The 25,232-nt window shown below is 42.0% G+C and overlaps 1 protein-coding gene across 2 annotated transcripts in view; it reads right to left on the reverse strand.

Annotated features, from left to right (window-relative positions):
* Positions 1-5,919: 5,919 nt before the first annotated feature.
* LOC102742826 (synaptotagmin-9) overlaps positions 5,920-25,232 on the reverse strand; it is a 94,084-nt gene continuing 74,771 nt past the window's right edge. The window contains exons 5-6 of one of the 2 annotated variants that reach the window (XM_081798665.1): positions 11,172-11,329; positions 5,920-8,967 (exon numbers count right to left, since the gene is read on the reverse strand). In XM_081798665.1, coding sequence (XP_081654791.1) covers positions 8,926-8,967; positions 11,172-11,329 — 200 coding nt within the window. In that variant the 3' untranslated portion in view covers positions 5,920-8,925. The remainder of the gene's footprint in view (positions 8,968-11,171; positions 11,330-25,232) is intronic. The other variant, XM_081798666.1, reaches the window with a different exon arrangement.

The following is a 25,232-nucleotide window of genomic DNA, read 5'->3' on the forward strand; positions in this document are numbered from 1 at the left end:
GGGCTGATGACAGACGAGCAATGGCTTTTCTTGGGTTATGTCTTGATTTTGTTAGCTCCTGCCAAGGTGCCCTTAAAAAATGTAGGAGGAGTAAGTTCGGGGTCTCTGGTTATCCATTTATCTGAAAACTATTATATCAGGGGTTTACTTCTCATTGCCTCTTTATCTTTAGGACACTCTCACCCAATTATGGTTGGTTCGTTTGCATTACCTCACTTGGGAGACAAAGTTTAGTAATACCAATAGTTAAAAAATTTTTATTATCAGGTCTTAAAGACCAGTGTAAGCATAATATTACTTTTTTCTTATGATGCTGGTATTCGTATTCTGTATTTCCAAACAAGCAGACATTGGCTCCCTTTTGTAATCTCGCAACAATAAGATGATACCAATATAGTCCTTGACAATTTCCCTAGACACCTTACAGTTTCTTCTTCACATAACAGCCTGAGGGTTTTTTTTTTTAAAGATTTATTTGATAGAGAAAGACACAGCAAGAGAGGGAACACAAGCAGAGGGAGTGGGAGAGGGAGAAGCAGGCTTCCTGCGGAACAGGGAGCCCGATGTGGGGCTCAATCCCAGGACCCCGGGATCATGACCTGAGCTGAAGGCAGATGCTTAACAACTGAGCCACCCAGGTGCCCCCTGAGGGCTATTTTTAAAATGCAAATAATTTCATGTCACTCTCCTCTTAAAAATACGTCAATAGGTTTCTATTTATTGTTTAAGGGGGGGAAAATCCCAAACACTTCACATGGCTTATTTTTTCATCATGAAATGCTCTTGCCAGAACTTCTTCCTCTTCTTCTTCGGGTTAGCTTGGATTCACACTTTGCCCTCAGCATAAACACTACTCCTTTGGGGAAACCTTCCCTCAGGCCTCAGACTAAGTTCTGCCCTCTTGTTACTGGTTCTTGGAGTAGCTGATAGTTTTTCTTGTGCCACTTTTCACACTTTCAATTAAATAACAATCTGTGTAATTACTTATTGAATATCTATCTCCCTTCCCTCCCGGTAGAAACACCATGAAGGCAGAGAGCCTCAGATAGGGCAACCCAGTGCCTGGCACACAGTAACCATTCGACAGATTATTGTGGGATGCATGATTAGCATGTTTTAATATTACAACTTGAAAAAAGTGAATTAAAAGATAATGATTCTCCAAATAACAGAACCCGCAAGTGGAGTTTTAAGTATTGATGATCATAATTTACTTTTCATTGCATCTACTGTACAATGTTGATAGTTGTCTATAAAGGACTCATTTTAGATGGTTCAAGAAGTGCTTTCAAGTCATAGGTTTAAGTAATTAGATCACAAGGGGAAAGTAGCATTAGTGGAGTCCAGGGAGGGTAATGTGCAACAGGGCATCCTCTTCTTCCCTCCCTGGGGGGCTGCATTACACAGAGTCAAAGCCATGCTGGGAGGGAGAGATAGCAAGAGCAGAAGAGAGCAAGCCTCCAAACCAGGTCAGGTTAGGCCATGACCTGGATGCACACCGCTCCTATTTTAGATCACTGAAATACAAAAGTGGCCATTTTTCCCAAGAGAGAATCTAGATGTTGACTGTCAGAGTTGCAAAGGTACTAAAATTAAATTTCAAGAACTAGAAAGATGACTAAAGTTTGAAGATGCACACAGTAGACTCACCAAACAGTTCAGTCTTTCTTTCTATGCTAGAACTATATTGGTATCCAGACAACTGGCCTCACAGAACTGCTTCTTCCATCCTTCCACCAAGCTCATTATCATTTGTGACTTGAACTTCAGTGACCAATCTCAGCTCCTGGATAAGCTCAAACACATTGTCAGTTCTCTCAGCCTAGACCTGAGACTTGATGAGCTTAAGAGAAAACACCATTCCACTGGAATGATTTAAGTTGGATTCCCAAATGAAATCCAAGGAAAAGGCTTGGGTGCAACCAATCAAGTTCAATAAGATACATTTCATGAGCTCCTACTCTGTACAGGGTCCTGGGCCAGGCAGACACAAGGCAATAAGGAAAGGAAGGGGGCCCCAGGCAGTTCCTGGGATAACTGGGGAGAGAAGACACAGCACAAGGAATGCAAAGAGCACAACTGCAGATGAGTTATGAGAACCCTGGCACTTCAGTTCCAGCTCCAAGTGACTGAACAAGTTCCACTGGATCTTGATAAGGCTCCTCTCCTCTGTCTTGGTATCATTTAGCCAGAGGATCTCTCAAGTCAATCCTATCCATCTCACTGTGCCCTCTCCACTCTCTAACCCAGTACTTGCACAGAAGAGAGAGTAACTGCATATAGGAGATGTTCCAATATGTCCCAATCTCTCTCCAACTGTCTGTGCCTTCCGATTCTCTAGCCCTGTACATGCATACAAGAGATGTCCCAAGGCAGTAGCGGGCTATCTCTACAATTGTCTAATAGACTGATCAGGCAATAATGGAGGGAGAAGTCTATGAAAGAAGGTGGGGTAAGAGGCCTCAGATGGATCCTCTGTTCCTTCTGGCTGAGGAAGGAGGGAGAGAGTTTAAGGGAAAGGTGGGACTTGAGTTGGGGACGAAAGGAATAACGGAAGAGATAGGAGAAGAGTAGAAGGTAACTCCAACACGGTGCTTCCCTCATCTCCTATGTTTGCAAACAAAGAAAACTCTATCTGTAGTGCACCCCAGAGGAAACCAGTCAGGTGGGGCGGTGATGCTGGGGTGCGGGGAGCCCACCTGGCCTCCCAGAAGCTGAGGAGAAATCAGTATGTCAGCACACCTGTAGGCCCTCTGGCACCCCTATATCTCCCGGCGTGCCGTTGGGCAGGAGTCTGGTGGTAGGAAGGAGCCAAGTGCCCCTTTCAGGTTTCGAGTAGGGTCAGGTGTGGAAGTGTGTAAGCGGAGGAGCAGGGAGAAAACCTATGGAAATGTATTTTTGTCTTGGTGTGGACCTTGAAAAAAAGTTAGTGTTTATTGAAATGTCTCCTCTATTACAGGTACCAGTCCAAACACTAACTCGTTTGTTCTCCCCAACAGCTCCACAGGTAGATACAAGTATTAATATCTTTTCTATCTGAGAAAACAAAAGACATGGGAAAAACAGTGACCACAGGATTTACAGAGGAGCAGCCTGAGAGAATGTTCCCAAGCAGCAGTGTTAGCGCCAAGTAAGACAACAGATGTATTTCCACAGCCCGTACATGCCTAAGGCCACCACCACCACCTCTGAGAACAAACCATAAAACATTACTGTGGGCCCAGCACATGGGCAGCTTCTTGCCGAGAAGAAGCACAGCGTCAGACTGGAAAGAGGGAGAACAGGTGAGAACACCATTCAGGCAAGAGCACGAGGAAGCAGGACTGAATGACTCACTCAAAAGCTTTTCAGAACTGAGGAAAGGGGTCATGTGTCTGATTAGAGGGAGGGAGTCCACACCTGAGGACCTGGGATCCCTCAGTGTATGTTTCCCCACTCAGGTTTGCGGGGTGAATGGGGACAGGTGACAAAGAAGAAGAAACATGTTGGTCCTGCCAGGTTTTGGACCATCAGATTCACCATGGCCTGGGGCCAGACATGTTTGCAAACTGGTGGCCTTCTCAAAATGGTCTACAGAGAGGTTTTGTAGTTTGTCATAAGAGAAGTGGGGAGCCAATGAAGTGTCTGAAGCAAGAGAGTGACATGCTTTTTATGTGGATTATGATGGCTGTGGAATAGGTAATGAGCTAGAAATGAGATAAGGAAGTGACTTAGACTTAATATAAAGATGGATGTAGGCAGCCTCTCTCGATCCCAATCAGAAACATTATTTGACATGTAGATAATTATTTACAATTATTAATGATTAACCATGCTTGATCTATACTGAGATATTTAATAATGATGGTATAAAGCCATTATGATTAACAAGATAGTTGAAAAACAAAATTTCAAATATACAATATTTCATCTTTGTCTTATTAAAATTTTTGTCTATGTTTTAACACATTTATGCAAATTAGTAAAATAGTACATGAGTATAATTGATAAATAAGGAAATATACATATATTGGCAGTGAAGTCTCCATTCTTTTTTTTGTTTTGTTTTTTAAACTAATAGAAGTGCACTGTTACCAGTCTGGGTCCAGACAGGAGAGAGAAAACCATCCAGTAATTTGGACAGGGAAAGTTTAATATGAAGAATTATTTACTGTACCAAAGGACTGGAGTAATGAGGCAGTGGTTAGCAAGGAGGAAAGAGAACCTAAAGAACCCGGGAATAGTGGATAGAAGGAGCAGCCACTTCCCCAGCGCTGAGCTAGAGCACCCAAGCACCCAAGGATGAGATCCTTCCTACCCTCAAGGAAGAGATCCAGACATTGTTGGAGAGGGCACAGCTGTCACTCACTGAATGACAGAGAAGTCGCCATGGTGCTGCACCAGCAGAACTTACTGGAAATCCACCCTCTGGTACTTGCCGGGAATCTGCCATCCAGGCGCCAGGAAGAACCGTTCACGGGAAGGTGTAAACCAACCGAGGGGGTGCCAGGGGGAGCCGCTGGCCCCTGAGCGCTGGAGAGGCCCCCTGTGTAGGGGAGCCTGGTGATGAAGCGATGCTCTCACTGCAGGAACAGGACACGAGGGAATCTGCTCGTGCTGCTGCAGGCGCTGGGTGCTGGAGAAGCCTGGCCTCCTGGCAGGAGCCTGACAACACCAGAACTAGGAAGACAAACCACTTCCTCCGGCGTTGTCTGCCCAGCGCCCTCTACTGACAGAGTTTAGCATTGCGTCACGTGGTAAAGGTAAACTATTTAAAGGTTCCAATTTACTTTTCCAGAGCAGGCAATGAAGGATGACTGTGGAGTTGAGAGGAAATAAATTTATAACTGGCACATGCAGTATTAAAGAGTTTTGGGCATTATCCTCAACGTATGTCTATCTGCTTACTTATAACTTACATGCAGAAAGTTCTAACAAATTACATATAATAAACATACACCAAAAAAAAAAAAAATCCCACAAAGATAATAGAAACAGAAATTCTGGTTTTTCATTCTTGCACCTCAATGTACTCCAGCCAGTCAAACCTGTCAGGCGCCACAGCCAAACTACTTACCCTGCGGTACCTCTCTCAGCTTTGTAGCTCGCAGTGATCTCTGCATATGTGCCATCCCTGTATGAATCCCGCTCCATACTGAGCCTTCAGTGTCACACGGGTGCACCTCACCCCCCCTAGCAACTGCAGGGGCATATGTCACGCTATTCTATACTATTCTCCACCGGGCTGGATGAAAATTACACTTGTCACAGACTTACTAACGGCTGAGTCACTATTCTTTTTTCTTTGCAAAACTACTTTATTGAGGTACACTTGACATAGAAAAACCTAAACAATTGAATGTATACAACTTGATAAGTTTGAAGATAAGTATACACCCACGAAACTATCACCCCAATCTACGCCACAAACATATCCATCATCACCAACGGTTCTTAAATACCATCAGTATCTACTGTACACCATTCTTATTTATTATTCAGATAATAATGAGCCAGAGGCAGTACGTGGTTCCAAAATTTAAACTATGATGTCTGGGTCTTGTTTTTTAACTCACTTCCTCCAAGGATACAAGGCAAGAGCACATTTAACAAAATGCATCTGTTGTTGCCAGCTTGAATGTTTGTCATACAACTTTCTGATGAGTTTAAGGAAATACTCTCTCAATCCCAGTGCAGACATTCAGGGCAGCTATGCAGACCCGGCTGCCTTGTTGGAGCGACCCTTACCTCTTCTCCATCTCTGAGTGCTTACACAACACTTGTGTAGAAACTCCTGCGACTCTAAGATTGTATGTGTTTGCGCTTCTTTCGGAAGGAAAAAGACCACTTCCTTCGAGATCATTTATGTCAGAAGTCTAGAGATGGCTCCCCTGGGTAAAAATCTCACAGCATGTCTCACACACACATATTTCCCAAACACTCAGAGATGGCATGTCGAGTCAGCTGGGATTTGGCCAAAGAGCCACACAACTGCTCACCATCTAGGCCCTCCTCAGGCTCATGGCGGACCTAGACCTACAAAGAAAAGCAAGGTCTGGTGGGCCCTCTGCTCTCACTCCATCCTGTCCCTACTACTCCTATGGGATTTATTTCCTGGAAAACACATTCACAAGCCAGTCACCCCAGCTCACCCATATAGCGGGCTCTGGCATAGAGTGCTGGTTGCTCATTATTTTTTTTCTTCCTTTCTGGTCACTTTCAGACCTGTCATACTCCTGGCAATGTTTGTAACTTAGATAGAATCTTTCCAACCCTGGGTATTCAAATACCAGCCTATCTTTCAACTAAGCCCACTGTTTGTCTGAGGATACTTTGCTTAACCGAGTGGCCAATTGTTGACAAAACAGAACTTAGCCTCATCTCAAATTTCCACTTCCATCTTCAGAATCGATGAGCATTCTGGAAAGTGCATCATTAATCCCATTACATCATCTTATTGAAGACGCTGGTGTGGTGTTTACAAAAGGAAATGCTTTCTTTCCCCATAAAATCAATGATGGCAGGCTAAGGGTCTGGGCAGGGAACGAGCAGTCTGGAGCTCCCGTCTAACACACAGCTCCCACACGGGGAGCCCAGAACTCAGGAACTACTCTCAAAAGTAGGCCAGCATCACCACTGCATCGTGCATTAGGGGACTGCCATCAGACAGGCTGCCCATAGCCACAGGGCCCTCTTGCACTAGCTGCGGGAGCTTGACCCTGGCTAGCCACATCCCTGGCCAGTTAGCATAGACGGCAGAGTCTTGAAAACGTAACCACTGCCCCAAATGACACACAGATAATACTTTACTTGTATTAAAGGTCTTAGGAACTGTTGAACTGTTAGTTTCCTCCCCCAATAAAGTACATGATATTCAACCGTTAAGAAAATAGGAAATACATACTACTTTATTTGTTTCAAGGTTCAAAACAAAAAAGATCACTAAAAATTATTTTTAAAACCCCGGCTATTCATACAGGAGCAGGACTTTTTAAGGTGGCCATTTTGATCTGGATATTTTTAAGACAAGAGCATCGTATCCTAAAGATCACTGGTTTTATTACCAAGCGGGTGCTTACCTCATCCCTCACTCCACTTCCATGTGATCGTCACTCACAAATAGGATGAGGGTTAGAGACAGGGTCAGAGCTGGGAATCCTCTAAAAACAGTTGCTTTATACATTTTTAGGCAAGTTTATAAAAGCTGGAAGTTCATCTGTTTCTTTTTAGGCCGTGTCAAAACGCACATAGTATTTAGATCCTTTTTTTTCTTTTAATTTTTCTTTTTTTAAAAGTAGGCTCCATGCCCCATGTGGGGCTTGAACTCATGACCCTGAGATCTAGAGTTGCATGCTCTACCTACGGAGTCAGCCAGGTGCTCTACCTCTTGCCCCACCCTCATTTCTTTTGGAAAAATCACACTCTCAGGTTGGAAGTTGGTGGTGGCAGGAACAGCAACGCCCGTCGTCGAAGGAGCTGGAGGCTGGGCACTGAGGGAAGAGGGATGGAATGAGAGAAGACACAGGGCGGCCTTAGCAATGAGTCTTGAGACAAGGACGATGATGGAAAGTCAGCACAGACCACGAGACAGCATTTTGGAGGCCCATGTCCCTGAGGCAGACGTTTGAACCTACAGAACTGACCAGAGCGTGTGGGCAGCTCAGGCAGGAGCAATGGGCTGCCCTTCAAAGTGGTATTATTTATATACCTCTTCAGTGTTTATTAGAAGAGAAGCTGCCTGTACCGGTGGGTAGAGAAAGAAGATTGTCCACCCCCCGAAGAGTCAAGTCTGAAGCCTGCAGTTAACTGGACTGACCTCATCAGAAGACAGGATAGTGAGCATGCACTGCAATCGGGGCTATTCGGGAATGTCAGGGCTCTCCCTCTGTGGCTTAGGGTAGTGTTTGTTCCAACTACGTGTAATATTCTCCTGGAGAGAAATTTGGATGAATAGTTTCCTCCACCACAGTGTTTTAGCATCCTTTATTGACTACTTCTCTGGAAATCTGTCTGGCCGGCCTGCCCTTATTCAGGCTCTGACGTATCATCTATTCATCAAAAACGACACTGGGGGACAAGGCGCTGTGGGTGAGTCCCACCGGCACCAGTGACTCACGGGGTGGAGGGGATCTATGACGAAAACACCAGGAACACTAGCAGTTCTCATAATTGTGCCAGACACAAATCAGGACACAGATGCATTTTTATTCCAGAGTTGAGAAGGCATTGTTCAAAGCCTATTTTTATACTGGGACAGATATCTGGAAGTGTGATATAATGGAAACAATATAGGTTTTGGAACACAGGCTTTAAATATGCTTACATTCAAATTTTGTTTTGCCCCTTATTACCTGTGTGACCCTAGGCAAGGAATGAACTTGTTTATGCCCAATCTTCTCTTCTGTAAAATGGGCATAACACCTATTTCACTGTATTGAAAATTCATTGGGAAACATCAAAGCCCTGGCAGCTAGGAAGTGTGCATTACACGAGTCCCCGTCTCCTGCCCCGCCCCCCATCCCGTGGAAAGTGCCGGGGAATCCAGCCCCAAGCAGGCACTGAGTGTGAAGGGTTCAACAGCTGGGCAGCTGTCCCTTGACCATTGCAACGATTTCTAGGAAAGAAAAACCTTTTCTAATGAAGACTTTTGCTTTTCTTTTTCTTTTTTTTTTTTTTTCCAAGTGGGTATACTCAGCACCCAGGAGAGAGACTTCATGGGTGGGGTGGTGAGACAAGTGAGAATTCGAAGAGAATGAAATAAAAGGAGTGAATTTTGTGAGGACAGGTGTCCATGGGTGATGAGCCAGGTCCCAGGAGCTGAGGAAAGGCCAGCCTGCACCTCCTGGAGCCCCTTCCACACTGGAGGAGCCCCCCTTTGAGACTGTCCTGGTGCTCAGCTGAGGCAGGGCAGCGCAGCACACTCTGCTCTGGGCTCTCCTCTGCGAGCTACAGGTCTCTTTCGCATGCTGGTAGAGGGTTGTTGTTGTCCTGTATTTTTTTTTAATAGTGGAAAAAATACACATTACACAAAACCTACAATTTTAACCATCTGTAAGTGTATGATTCAGTAGTGTTAAGTACACGCATAATGTGCCACCATCACCACTACCCATTTCCAGAACTTCTGCGTCATCCCAGGCACTCCGTATCCTTGAACCAATAACTCCCCCTCTCCCCGCTCCCATCCCCTGACAACCCCCAAGAGGAGAGTAAATGGTGGTGACAATGGGCAGGAACCCGCTGGAAATTTCCTAATCCGAACCCGCTTGTGAATTTTCTGACCCCTTTGTAAGCCACTCCCCAAAAGCTGTGGTGAGTTCAAAATCACATCAGGGCTTGGAGCCCCTCTGCCCGAAAGGCCTGCCATACCTCTCCTGCCCCACCACCAGCCGCGGCTTCTACCTCCTCGGTTTGTGGAGCTCGGCTCCCTTCCCTCCTCCAGGATCAAACTGACGTCAGCGACTTTCTGATAACTGCTAGAATTGAGAAATACACAGACCACAGCCAGGACTAGACCCGATCTGATGCCCATGGCTGGGTATGAAATCTAAAGAGACAGTAAAAGAAAAACCCATTTTGAAAAAGGACTAGCTCAATTCCTAAAAACCACTCATCCACAATCTGAAAATACAGAAGGATTGTCTTCTAAAAAAAAAAAAAAGGTCTGGTGGCTCTGATACCTGGAAGGGATTAAATGCTAAAAATAGCTCAAGGTATTAAGAATGCTGAGGGAGTACACAGTTCATGAAGCAGAGGGCAGTAAAACCTGGCATTAAATGCTAACAAGAGACGAGATCTTCCAAAATGATCGGGATCTGTGAGTCACTGGAACCCTCCTCCATTAAATGCAGAAGCAATTTTCTTTAATAGCAGCACAATTATGGACCTTACCGTCCAACCCAGTGTGTTAACAAAATACTAAATGCCTAGGAAAGGATCCAAAACTGACCTGAAATGAAGAAAATGAACTATGGATTTAGATTCTCTAATGCCTCCCTGCTTTGGGTGAAGCCATGCTGATGGCCAGGTGACATTTGCAGGGCCATCTGGTGACATTTCTTTTTGGAAACAGATTAATAGAGACTGGGGACGGTGGTGCAGAGGCCAACACAAGATTCTCAGGTGGCTTGCTGGAGCTTGTGTAGGTCTTTGGGGGAGGGGGAAATCCCTATTTTTTTCTAGAAGAACATGGTCAAGCTATAGTTATTAAGCATTGCATGATCTTATGGAGGACTCCTTCTATGCAGAGAGTATTCCTTTTAATTCTGAAAGCATCTATTAATATGACCCCAGGTATTAAGAAAAGTCCCTCATTAGGGAATCTGCTTGCTTCCTTTTTCTCACTCTTCCAAGATGAGAGGGGAATAAATGCAGCTAGAGATGAGTTTCTTCTTCTTAGAATGGCTTCCCGCTCTGATGCCACAGACTCGGCCTCTGCCAGACCGTGGGCTTCTCCTTCAGTTTCTACCAGCATCCCAGTGCCTAGCATCGAGCTTAACTAGCAGTGTTTGCTGAAAGAACAAAGCTTCACTGGACCTGGGACCCTTCTTTCCCTCATGCTCTGCTCTCACTGAGTTGTGGATCTCTGGCTCAACACGGCAAAACTCCAAAGTTTCCTGTTGAGCCTCCATCCCTTCAACAGCTGCTGTCCACGTCTGCTGTGAAAGAACAGTGAGACCTTTCCCTCCAGGCTCATGTGGAAGCACCGCATGGCTGCAAACTCCCTTACTCCCCGGAACCAGCAGCATCCTTTAGTACAGGGATGCTGGCCCGGAGATCCCGGCAGTTGCATCTGACTTCCCCAGTGCCTGGCCCTGCACTACCCCACTTTGACTGGAATATGTGCGTAAGAACTGTTTGGAAGTAGTATTGGCTGACTGATTGGTGCCAGCTCCCCTTTCGGACACACTGACTAAGATCCCTCGGCCTCCAAAGGGAGAGGGAAGGAGCCAGACAGGCTTCCTCTGGAGGCTGCGCACTGGATTTGGGTTTGCCCAGGGCTGCCGGGCCTCCAGGGAAACCCTGACCTCAGGACACGTGGGCAAAGGGAGCCAAAGCCTGTTCAGCTGTGCAGGGACAGAGGCCCCACCCACCCGCAGAGGGTGCCCTCTGAGACACACAACTGTGCATTCTGCTTCTTTCCTGAAACACATGGAAGCAAAGAATCAGGCCAAATCATGTCACAGACATACCAAAATGGCCAACGAAGAGCCAAGGACAGAGATCACATGGGAAAGACACATCCAAACTTCAAACAGTGGCTGTCTCTGGACAGAGGGTTCGTGAGTGGCTCTGTACTCAGGATTATCTATCCTGCTTTTACTCAAGTTTTCTGGCTTGAGCATATTACCTAATAAAGGAAAAAGCCAACACATTTATTTTGAAAAGTAAAATATGTTCTAAAATTTAAACTTAAAACTTAAAGTGAGACCGAGTTTATGACATTGTATTTTGTAGTTACCATAAAAGAACTCGTCAGACCAGCGCACACCAAAAGGCCACGAGCTCCCTGAGGGGAGGGGCTGCTTCATCTCACGCTCAGCACACAGCTCTGTCTTGCCCTTCTCCGAGAAGACAAGACGGAGTCACCGGATGGGGCTGCACGTAGCCTCCTGCTTGCGTGGGGCCTCCCCCTGCCACTGTGACAAGGGAGGAGTGCCTACCCCAGCCGGCCCAGCAGCCCTGGTCCTCTGCCCACTCTCAGCTCTCAAGGGGCTCCTGGCCACAGGGTGCCCTCTGCGGCTCACCCTCGCTCTCCTGCATCTTGAAGCTCTTCCTCTTTACCTGCTCTTCCCTGTCAGCATTTCAAGGGTCCCTTCCATCTTGACGAAACTGGCTTAACTCCAAGTTCTCTTCTTTGCAGACAAAGGAGTCACAGAGCTATTTAAACATAATGCCTCCTTGTTCCCTCTCATTTGCTTTTTCATCGGCTCCCGCCAGCTTCATTCCTTACGGCTAACTTCCCTTACTAGAATCACCGATATTTCTTGCCGCAGACTCCGACAGGTTCTTTTCAGTCCTTTCTTAACTGACATCGGTGCAGCTTTTGACCCACCTGACCACTCCCGGTTCCTTGAAACATTCGTGTAGTGACTTCTGTGACACAATCAACCAGTTTTCCTTCCCTCTTCAGCCGTCCCACTGCAGGTTACCTGCAGGTTACTGTAAGCCTCAGGAATTGGTCCCACACTCTTCCTGCTTCCCTCAACTTCTATGATTCAAATAGCATACACAATATATGTTGACAAATCACAAGTTCTTACTTCCAACTCGGACCCTGCTTCTGAACCACAGCCTAGAGTATCCAACTACTTTTTATGTTTTGCACTTAATGTGTCACCACAAGTACAAACTGCATATGCTAAGAACGTCATGCATGAGCTTATCAACAGGGAAAATATAAATACCTATTCTCCATCTAATGCTTCCTATCTCAGTAAGTACCAATACCTTCCTTGGGGGTTGATTATTCTGGAAACCAGGAAATCATTTTGACTATGGCCATTCTTCAAGTCTCAGAGAAAATGATGGAGAGACAGGATATGAATTTACCCTCACATCTTAAACAACTAAAAATCTGGACTACATCAAAAACTAATGATGCAATGTATGGTGATTAACATAACATAAAAAAATTAAATTAAAAAAAATCTGGGCAAAGTATATGAAACAATGATTTCCAAAACACTGAACACCAAGCAGTGAGGATAAGTGAAACCTGAGTGACAGGAAACAAAGGAGATGAGCCCAGCTCACTACCTGGATACAGCACAGAGGTGAGCCCGGCATTGAGGAAAGGCACTTGGGAACCTGGAAAGGCCAATCCAGCTAGAGTACTGGGAGGAGAAAGATGAACAGAGAGAGCTCCACAGATGTATACTAAAACATTGCTGAAATAGATTAAAGAAGATGTATTAAATGGAGAGACATATACTACCTGTGGTTGGCAAAACTGAGTATTTTTAAGATGTCTATTCTTTCCAAACTGATTTTATAATCAATGAAACTCCAAAATTCCAACAGCGTTTTGTAGGTACACGTGTGTGTGTGTGTGTTAAGAGTTAAGCTAACTATAAAATTCATATGGAAATGCAAAGAACCTAGAATAATCAAAACCACTTTGAAAAAGTAGGACGAAATTGAGCACTTATATTACCTGATTTCAGGACTTATAAATCTACAGTAATCAAGACACTGTGGTATTAGAGAAGATAAACAATGGAAAAGAATTGAGTTCAGAAGTAGACCCATATATTTGATCAACTGATTTTCTTCAAAAGTGAAAAAGACAGTTATATAGATGAATCACAGTCTTGTCAACAATGGTGTTGGAACAACTGAATACCATATAGAAAAAAAAAATTCCAATCCATATGTCACACTATATATAAAAAATAACTCAAAATGTATCATAGTCACAAATTTAAGAGCTAAAGGTATAAAACTTCTCAAAGAAAACAGGAGAAAAATTTGAATTAGCAAAGATTTCTTTGACATATCAGTAAGTGCACACTCCATGAAAGATTAAATGGATAAAATGGACTTGAGCAAAATTTAGAACTTTTCCCTTTTAAAAGACAATATTAAGAGAATGAAGGGGCGCCTGGGTGGCTCAGTCGTTAAGCGTCTGCCTTCAGCTCGGGTCATGATCCCAGGGTCCTGGCATCGAGCCCCGCATCGGGCTCCCTGCTCCGCGGGAGGCCTGCTTCTCCCTCTCCCACTCCCCCAGCTTGTGTTTCCTCTCTCGCTGTGTCTCTCTCTGTCAAAAAATAAAATCTTTTTAAAAATAAAAAATAAAAAAAAGAGAATGAAAACACAAGCTATAGCTTGAAAGAAAATGTTTGCATATCATATATTTGATAAAAGACTGGCATCCATCATACATAAGAACTCTCACAATTCAATAATAAGAAAGCAAATAACCCAATTTAAAAATGGATAAAAGACTTAAACAGACATTTCATCAAATAAGATGAGCTGATGGTAGATAAATATATGAAAAGATGTTCAACATCATAAGCCATTAGGGAAATACAAATTAAACCCCAATGAGATTCCATTTTTCACCTGTTAGAATGTATAAAATTAAAGACCAAACCTACCAAGTGCTGGTGTAACGCAGAGCAACAAGACCTTTCATACGCTGCTGGTGTGGATGTAAATGGTACAACCATTTTGGTAAACATTTTGGCAGTTTCTTAAAAGGTAAATATATAACTCCATATATATGATCCAGCCATTCTACTCTTAGGTAATTATGCAAGAAAAATCAAAGTATATGCCCATACAAAACCCATGAATGCTGAGAGCAGCTTTATTTCCAATAGTTTCAAACTGAAAATAACCCAAATAATCCAATAATAATAATCCAAATAAGCAATGGAAAAAAAGGGGTATATCCATGTCATGGAATAGTACTCAACAATAAAAGGATCAAACTGTTAATACATACAACAACATGGATGAATCTCAAAATAATTATTTTGATTTTTGAAAGAAGCCAAACAAAACAGAGAACATACTGTGTGGTTCTTATGTATACAAAATTTTAGAAAAATCCCAACTATCCTATAGTGACAGAATCCAGCTCAACAGTTGCCTGGGGATTGGAGGATGGGTAGCAGGGAGGGGACATAGGAAGGGATTACCAAGCGGTATAAGACAAGTTTGGGGGGTGACAAATATGTTCATTATTTTGATTGTGGCAGTGATTTCACAAAATGTATGCATGTCAAATACTGTCAAGTTGTACACCTTAAATTTATGCAGTTCGTCGTATATTATTCTTTTTTTTTTTTTTTAATTTTTTATTTATTTGAGAGAGAGAGAATGAGAGACAGAGAGCATGAGAGGGGTTAGGGTCAGAGGGAGAAGCGGACTCCCTGCCGAGCAGGGAGCCCGATGCGGGACTCGATCCCGGGACTCCGGGATCATGACCTGAGCCGAAGGCAGTTGCTCAACCAACTGAGCCACCCAGGCGCCCCTATCAATTATTCTTCAACAAAACTATTTTTTTTTAAAGATTTTATTTATTTATCAGAGAGCGAGAGACAGAGGCAGGCAGAGGGAGAAGCAGGTCTTGCTCAGCAAGGAGCCCGATGCGGGACTCGATCCCGGGACTCCGGGATCATGACCTGAGCCGAAGGCAGTTGCTCAACCAACTGAGCCACCCAGGCGCCCCTATCAATTATTCTTCAACAAAACTATTTTTTTTTTAAGATTTTATTTATTTATCAGAGAGCGAGAGACAGAGGCAGGCAGAGGGAGAAGCAGGCTTCTTGCTCAGCAAGGAGCCCGATGTGGGACTCGATCCCAGGACCCTGGGATCATGACCTGAGCCGAAGGCAGACGCTTAACCGACTGAGCCACCCAGGCGTCCCAACAAAACTATTTTTTTAAAAAATTTTAGAATCTGCTACTTTTCTCCTCGTCTATTACCACCAGCCTGGTGGGAGAAATCGTTGTCTCCCTCCTGGCCTTCTACAGCAGCCTGACCCTTTCCTCGCTGTGTCCTCTTGTCCACTCTCTGTGCTGCAGCCAGAGTGATTTTTTTAAGAATATAAACCTATTTGTGTCACTTCACTGCTCAAAATCCTCCAAAGTTACTCATAAAGACCGAAAGACTTGCTCTTGTTCCAGCCTGAATTCTAGCCTCTTTTCCATTGTTTCCCTCTTTTTAAACACTCTGCACTTTCTGCTCCTGCAACTTGCCAAAATTGCTTCTGTCTCAGGGCCTTTGCACAAGCCAGCCCTTTTGCCTGGGACTTTGTCCTTTTCCAGGTGAACTCCTAACCTTCCTTTAGTCGCAGTTTCTCTTCTAAAGCATCCTTCTTTGATGCACCTGACGGGTTAGGTCTTAAAAGCAACACTGGCCTATGTCCCCTTTGTGGCACCAAGCACACATGTAAGTAATCAACTGTCTCTGTAATTTTTGGTTTACTCTTCCTTCTTTCCATATTCCATTTCCCAAGACCATAAGCTCCAAGAGAGTACTTGATGCTTAGTACATTGTCTTGCACATAGTAAGTAGTCAAAAACATTTGTTGAATAAATGATACAGACCAAAAACTCACTCCCTGAGTTCCAAATTAGATTTTTCTCAACCCACACGTGCAAAATCCATCCTTCTGTATCTGACAGCCAAGTATACTTTTTCTATAATTACTTAAATCTCAAATTGGTAAGAATTAGGAAATGTAATGAAGGAGTAGCTTAAGTATTAAATACTTTAAAACCAAAATACTAGACTTAGAAAGGTTCCTAATGTTTGATACAGCTGAACTGATAGATCAGTTGAGGTTTTTAAAAAATCAGTCATGCTCATTTTAATGATATATTTACTCTGAAAGTTACACCCCAAGAGAGTTACAAAGTTAGTTAAGGAGACAGTTAACAAAGCATGAAGAGAATAGGAGGGAGATGAGGTACCGAGGAAGGACCTTGCAGGAAATGAAGTCACAGCCTCCTGCTGAAAGTTGACCACTGACCAAGCACCACCATGTTTTTTAGCAAGGCAGTGGCCTAGATTCTCCCTGTAGCTGAGTGTGTGGGGCTGGAAAGATAAAGATTGCAAACATGGCCATTTTCCAAAACAGCTTCCTAAGAAACAGCCTACCTTCCCCTCCCGTTCACTCCCCCACTATGTTTATAGACTACCCTTAATTAGAGCATTTCAGCATGGAAGCATAATCCAATCTGAAAGAAAATTTCCCTTGAGAGCCATCTGTCAGAATTAGACTACACTTAGCTACTGGACAGTAAGGCTGTATTGTAAATACCACAGACTGCTTTGATTCTCCAAAGGCTCAAAACTCATTTCTAAGCAAGCAAATGCCAATCCATGGGATAAGGCTTTCTGTCAGGAACTGGCTTGCTATTTTGGACACTAATGCTTCCACAGGTAGAAGATCATTAAAAGCAGTCCCAGGGGAACATTCTACCTGACTAGTCTCACCTTTCTTCAGGGATGAAACTGCCACCCCTTGACAACTCCATTAACTTTCCCTTTAGTTGTTTCAGGTTTGCAGAAGATTTCCATTGAGCTAGGTAGTCCCCGCGTGTTCAGCTGTGGAGCCATCGGACTGTGTAAAGGGGGGACCAAATAGAGCCCACTTCAGCTCCCTGCAAAGCCGGCCTCTCTCTCAGGAGCACCCAGCTCACCATGAAGACCCCTGCCTTTGGTACCCTCGTCCAGGCGGCAAGCAGACTCTTGGCTGCAAAAAGAGCATGCAGGGTGGGGGTGGTGGGGGGAAGAGGGCCCCTTCTCTCCCTCCATCTCAGAGGTCATGGGAGTCAGGGTCTCTCCTGTGTCCCCACAGCCCCTCTCCCCCTGCGCTGTTCTATCACACTGCAGCAGACCCCGCTGCGTCTTGCCCAGATCCCCTTTACCAGGCTGGTGCACCCATTCCTGAGCTGCTGTGACTGCTGGCTGCTTACAGCTCATGGCTGCATCCTTTTTGGGAGAATTTCCCTCAGCTGAAGGCGCCCTCTCCCCAGAAATGGCCTGCAGCCAATAACAAACTAGTTCAGGGTTTAAAGGCAGCCCACTCCCCACGACTCAGGATGGGCTACCTCTGTGGTGCCTTTCACGCTCCCCAGCTGCCTGTGGGATCAGGCTCCAGACAGGCTTTAGCCAGACCTTCACCTTTGCCTATCCTGCTCCCCTTCCCTCCTTGCAGACTTCACGTGGGAGCAGTGCCTCAACAAATCACCTGCACAAGAACCCCTCCCAGCCTCTGCTTCTAGGGAATCCCTACTTAAGATACACACACTACATGGGAGCTATCCTCATTTCGTTCATTTATTCATTTTTTCACTCAAAAGCATGTATCATCTATTTCTTGGGTTAAGTAACAAAGATATAGCCACAGACTTTGTTGTCAAGGTGCAACAAGCTTTGTGGGGTGGGCCAGGAGAAAAAGACACTTACAATCGAACGGGATCAAGGCTGTGAAGAGGTGCATATAGGATACTTTACGAACACACAAGGGACACCTAATCTGTGCTGGGTGGACACAGGGAGGGCTTACTTAATGAGGTGATGGTGGAGTGTAGGGCTTCTAAGACGAGTAACATTTAATTGAGCAGAGAAGAGGAGCAGAAAAAAAGGTCACTGCAGACAGAGAACAGTGTGTATACAGAACACATGCATGAGTGAGCCATTAGAATAAGCTGCAAGAGCAGAACGGAATGGGTTGTCCCAAACTCACGGCAGTCATTGCTATTGTGGATCCTGGGCTTCTCGTTTGCTGGGCTGTGACATGGCTGCTTAAACCTTCCCATGGCCCACCAGTCAGCTGCTACCAGTTGGTTAATGTTGGTCCTCCATGTGAAAACTCCTTGCCATTCCTTCTGCACATACATTTTTATGTTTTATCTTCCATTACACATCTTCAAATCTATAAACCTCCCTGCTTCTGCTCCCACACTCACTAAACCCTGGGACAAAGAAAAGGATGCCCCTGTGTTTATCCAAAGTCAACCCCTGTACCTGTATTTTGGATTCTGTCTCCTCCATTCTCGGGGAACTTGTTCTTTTTTTTTTTTTTTTTTAAAGATTTTATTTATTTTTCAACAGAGAGAGAGAGACAGCGAGAGAGGGAACACAAGCAGGGAGAGTGGGAGAGGGAGAAGCAGGCTTCCTGCTGAGCAGGGAGCCCAATGTGGGACTCGATCCCAGGACCCTGGGATCATGACCTGAGCTGAAGGCAGACGCTTAACGACTGAGTCACCCAGGCGCCCCGGGGAACTTGTTCTAATGATTATCCTACTCTCTCTGTATCTTCAAACTCTACCTTTTCTGACTTTTCATTAGATTTTTTTTCTCTCATTTATTTATTTTCCCCCTCAAAGGTGATTTTTAAATTTTTATTAATTTGTGTTTAATTTAAATACAGTAAAATTCACTGTTAGACAGTTGGATGATTTTTGACAAATGCACAGAGGCTTGTACCCACCACAGTTATTATAGACAGCTCCACCAGTTCTCCAAAATTCCCTCTTGTTGCCCTTTTGTAGTCACCCCACCTCCTCGCTCCAACTCCTGGCAACCATTGATTTGTTCTCGGTCCCTGGAGTTTGGCCTTTTTCATAATATCATATAAATGGAATCATACAGTAAGGAGCTTTTTGAGTCTGTATTCTCTCACTTAACATAATGCATCTGAGATTCATCCACGTTATTGTGTGTGCATTATGCACACATTGTTCCCTTCATTATTGTATGGATGTAACATTTTATCCACTTACCCACTGAAGGACATTTAAGTTGTTTCCAACTTTTGGTAATTATGAACAAAGCTGCTTATATAAACATTCACATGCAAATCCATAGAGATTTTTTCTAAGTGTTTTTATTTCTCCTATAAATGTTCTATTTTCCAAATTCCACCTAAAATAATGAAAATATGGGTAGATTTTATAGAGACAAATATCAGCACCCTGCTATAAGGAGCTTTTTGAGTCTGTATTCTCTCACTTAACATAATGCACCTGCTCTCTCTTTTGAGCTGTGGTACTGTCTCCATGTTCATACACAGGAATCCCAACAGAGCCAGCCTGCTTTCTCAGCTCTCTGCCCTGTTCTCCTTGTTGTGCTCCCCAGTGTGTCTAGATGGGCCACTGCAGTTCAGACTCGGGTTCAGGGAAAGGTTTCTGAGCATCTCCTTCTGTGTCCCTGGGGCAGACACTAGAGACCCGCAACCCCTTCACATCTGGCCACATTCCAGCATAGAGGATGAAAAATTGAAAAGTATGTTTTCAATACCATTCTTAAATGTGAATATGGTTTTTTGACACAGCTTTGGCTAATAAGAAATAAGTCACATTGGTGTGACTTTTAAGAAAGCTTTCCTTTCCTGATGGAAAGTTTGAGAGGTAGCAAGGATTGCCCTTTCTTCTTGACACTTTCCTTTTGTCACAAACGCAGAAATGATGTCTAGAATCATTTTATAATTGCTTGAAAGTATTATATAAGTAGATTGATAAGCTTAAAAATTTTTTTAACAGATATCGAACGTGTGAAAGAGGGTTATACAAATGACCAAAGCTTTGGAAATCAAAGCTGCTAGGAATGAAAATTGTATTAATAACTGGGAGATTCAATGGAATCACTCCATAGCTAACAAGAAATTGCTAAAGAGAGATTTACTGAACTGAAAGACAGATCTTTAAAAATTACCCAGGATGGTATTTGCCCCAAAGATACAAATGTAGGGATCCAAAGGGGTACGTGCACCCTGATGTTTATAGCAGCAATGTCCACAATAGCCAAACTATGGAAAGAGCCAAGATATCCATCAACAGATGAATGGATAAAGAAGATATAGTCTATATATACCATGGAATATTATGCAGCCAGCAAAAGGAATGAAATCTTGCCATTTGCAACGACATGGATGGAACTGGAGGGTGTTATAGTGAGTGAAATAAGTCAATCAGAGAAAGACATGTATCAGATGATCTCACTGATATGAGGAATTCTTAATCTCAGGAAACAAACTGAGGGTTGCTGGAGTAGTGGGGGGTGGGAGGCATGGGGTGGCTGGGTGATAGACATTGGGGAGGGTATGTGCTATGGTAAGCTCTGTGAATTGTGTAAGACTGTTGAAATACAGACCTGTCCCTCTGAAACAAATAATACATTATATGTTTTTAAAAAAGAAGAAGATAGTAGGAAGGGAAAAATGAAGGGGGGGAAATTGGAGGGGGAGACGAACCACGAGAGACTATGGACTCTGAGAAACAAACTGAGGGTTCTAGAGGGGAGGGGGTGGGGGTATTGGTTAGCCTGGTGATGGGTATTAAAGAGGATACGTACTGCATGGAGCACTGGGTGTTATACGCAAACAATGAATCATGGAACACTACATCAAAAACTAATGATGTAATGTATGGTGATTAACATAACATAATAAAAGAAAAAAATAAAAATAAAAATTACCCAGGATGCATCAGCAATACAAAAAAAGAGTAAACAAAGAAACAAACATAAAAGACAGAGTAAATAGATCTAAAAATATCTATTTCCAGGAGGAAAAGACAGAGGTGTCAGGGAGAGACAATATTTGAAGAGATTGTGGCTGGGAATTTTCAGAATTGTTGAGGTACTCATCCCTAGACTCAGGATACCCTGTGAATCCTAAGCAAGATAATTTAATTTTTAAAAAAATCCACAACATTCATGTTATCATCAAGTTGCAGACAAAGAGAAGTCTTATAACAGAGAAGAGAAAAGTATATTACAATTGGATTGCAGCTGATCTCTCAGAACCAAGAATTTGGAGGCAAGGAGATAATAGATTCATTGCTGAGAAAAAAAATTATCCACAAAAGACATGTTTACTCATGTCTTTTTCAATTATAAATGTAAATGTAAATGTAAAAGACTGATACTTTCAAACAAATGAAAACTGAGAGAGTTAACACTGGCAGACCTCTATTGAAACAATATCTCGAGGATGGACTAAATATGAAAAATAATCTTTAGGGAAAAGCCTGAAGAAATGGCAAACAAAAGTGGTGAATTTATGTGATAAATGTAAACAATGATTGACTATATGAAACATTAATTATACTATCTAACTGAGGGGGTAAAAAAGCAAGGCAAGACAGAAGTACAACATTGGAAAATAATAACATATTACCCAGAATGGGGGTGACTGGAGCTGAGGGTTCCAAGATAGAAGTATAGTTTTGATTAACTTCTAGTTTATTAAATCAACCATGCATATTACAATTTTTAGGAAATACCAAACAGAAATGGAGAGTATAGCTTATAAGTTAGTAGAAGGGAGAAAATGAAATAGGGAGAAAACTTAATTCAAAATGAAACAAAATAGGAAAAAAATATCAGGACTAAAATAAGCATAATATAAAAGGGTAGAAATAACCCCAAAATACTAATGTTCACAATGACATAAATAGACTAATATTACTTTTTACAAGTCAATGATTTTCAGAATATATCTTTTTAAAAATCCAGCTTTACCTTGTTTACAGTACTTATATTTACAATATAAAGATATAGGAAATTTGTAAGTAAAAGAACAGAAAAAAATATGTAAGACAAAACTAACTGAAAGGAAGATTTTATAGTTCTATAAATACCAGAAAAGATACACTTGAAGGCAAAAAAACATTTCTTTAGGTAACAAGAGACACCAAATAATGATAAAAGGCTTAAATGGCCAGAAAAAATATAACAAGTGCCAATATTATAAATACAAATACATATATATGTAAGATATACATATGTAAGAACCAAAGAGTGATAGAACTACAAAAAGAAACTGAAAATCTACTATTATAGTAGATTTCTAAGCATGTTTTATCAATAACTGATATGTTAGACAGAAAAAAATATCAATCAAGATATGGATGTGAGTAATGCATAGTCTTTTCAAGTACATATAGTATATGTATAAAAACTGAGGTAAAAGAGAACATAAAGCAAATCTCAACACATATCAAATAATATGCAAAATATAGTCTGTATTATCTGATCACATTCTAATTAAGTTAGAGCAATAACACTTAGAAAAACTATTAAATGTGAAATTTTAAAAACATGCTTTGAAGTAAAATATATAAATCAAAAAAAAAAAACCATACTTGATAGAAGACACTTAGATCTGGATAATAATGACAATACTAAATATCAAAATTTGTGGACATCCAGTTAAAGCAGAACTTTGAAGGAAATTTATAGCCTTTAATGCGTATTTAAAGTTTCAGTTCTGCAAGATACATCAGTTCTAGAGCTCTAGTACATAGCACCACCCCTGTAGCTAACAATGCTGTACTGCATATTTAACATCTGCCAAGAGGGCAGATCTTATGCTGATATTCTTGCTACACAAAAATACTATTACCACTACTCATAATAATAAGAACAGAGAAGGTGGGAGGAAACTGTAGGAGGTGATAGATATGTCAATGGCCTTGGTGGTGGTAATGATTTCATGAATGTATGCTTATCCCCAAACCCATCGAGCTGCATACATTAAATATGTTCAGTTTTTCACATGTCAATCATGCCTCAATAAAATGGGCTGAAAGTTACTGACCTAAAGCTATAAGTAGAGAAATAAGAAATAATTGAATAAGCCTAAAGAATAAAAAAAAAAATCATCAAAGTCAAAAGAAGAAACAGAAGACAAAAATTAAATATAATCAATAAAACTAAACATTGGTTCTTTGAAAAGACTAATAAAAATTAACAAATCTCCAATGATACTGATCAAAGAAAAAGAGAACAGGAGCAAACAGTTAATATTAGAAATGAGAAAAAGGACCTAACTACAGATGAGGCAGAAAATAAAAAGATAAGATTATGAAAAACTTCAAGTCAATGCATTTAAAACACAGAAAAATCTAAATCCCCAAATCTGACTTATGAAGAAATATACAATTTGTATAGTATGGTAACAAAGGAATGGAATCAACTTTCTCCAAAGTAAACACCAGACCCAGAAGGTTGTATGGGCCAATTCTACTAAACACTGAAGGAAAAACTTATTTCATTTGTACACAAAATCCTCAAGGGAATAGGAAGAGAGAGTGCTCCATCAACTCCATTTGATCATGAAATCAGTTGAAGAGAAAACAAAAAAATAAAATCAGAGGCTGATCTCACTTACGAATTTAGTTGCAAAAATCTTTAACAAAATATTAACCAAATAACTGAATACACACACATACTTAGGTATATCTATGTATATTAAAAACAATACATCATGCACAAATTGAACTTATAACAGAAATGTAAGTTTTTACCAAAACTAGAAAATAAAGCAATATACTTTATCACATTAAGAGATGAAAGGAGCAAAACAAATGATCATCTAAATAAATTCATAAAAATCATCTGATAAAACTCAATATCCATTCAGGTTTTCAAAGCCTATAGCCAATGTCCTACTTAGTATGAAAATTCAAAGCATTCCTTTTAAAAAAAAAAAGATTTATTTTATTTATTTATTTTGGGGGGGAGGGCAGAGGGAGAGGAAGAGAGAGATAGAGGATCTTGAGCAGGTTCCACACTGAGCACGGAGCCCGAGCAGGGCTTGATTCCATGACCCTGAGATCATGACCTGAGCTGAAATCAAGAGTCAGATGCTTAACTGACTGAGCCACCCATGTACCCCTCAAAGCATTCCTTTTAAGATAAGGAACAAGGCAAAGATTACTCTATGGGCCTTTGTACTGGGAGTCCTAGCAAATGCAATAAAGCAAGCAAAAGGGATGGTATGGGGAGAAAAGTCAAAAGGAAAAGAAAAAACAAAACTGTCCTTATTCATGCATGGAATAACTGTCAGTGTACAAAACTCAAAAGAATCTGTGGTGAATTTATTAGAGAGTGGAGCAATACCATGTGTTGGAGAGAGCACAGACTAAGACGGGCTCACACACCGCTGCTGGTCAAACCTCTTTGAGATATAGTGTTCTTTATCTAGCAACTACATTCCTAGGTATAGACCCTAAGAGAAATTCTTGCACATATTTACCAGGAGACAGGTACAGAAAGCACATACACAGCAGCATTTCCTAAAATAGAAAAAACTTAAATTAATTCAAATATCCATTGACAAGAGACTAGATAAGGATGGTATACCATACAATGGAATGCTAAAACACCCCTGCCCAAAATAAAAAAACAAAAAAGGACTATAGTATCTACATAAACATAAATGATTCAAAACAAAATACTGAAAATAGCAGTTTGCAGAAGAATACATACAATATAATTTCTCCACAAAAATTTCAAAAATAGGCAAAACTGAACAACCTGTTCTTATGTGGTAAAGCGATTTTAAAAACAAGGAATGTATAGATATAAAATTCAGTTTATTGGGGCGTCCAGGTGGCTCAGTTGGTTAAGCGTCTGACTCTTGATTTTGGCTCAGGTCGTGATCTCAGGGTCATGGGATCGAGCCCCACATTGGGCTCTGCACTCAGCAAGGAGTCTGCCTAAGATCCCCTCTCTCCCTCTCCCTCTGCCCTTCCCCTCTGCCTGCTCACTCTCTCTCTAAAAAAAAAAAATAAACATAAAATAAAATTCAGTTTATCAATTATCTCTGGGGAAGTTTGGGGGATGGAAGAAGGGCAGAGAGAGAGCTTCAAAGAAATAGACAATGTTCTCTTTCTTGAGCTAAATTCTGGATGGACTGATATAGATTTTGTTATTAATATTAAATCATACATATACATTATATATACCCTTGTATGTGTCATATATTTCATGTAAAAAAGCG

Source organism: Leptonychotes weddellii, chromosome 11 (genome assembly GCF_054177405.1).
Source record: "Leptonychotes weddellii isolate Sample4059 chromosome 11, ASM5417740v2, whole genome shotgun sequence".
Classification (NCBI taxonomy): domain Eukaryota; kingdom Metazoa; phylum Chordata; class Mammalia; order Carnivora; family Phocidae; genus Leptonychotes; species Leptonychotes weddellii.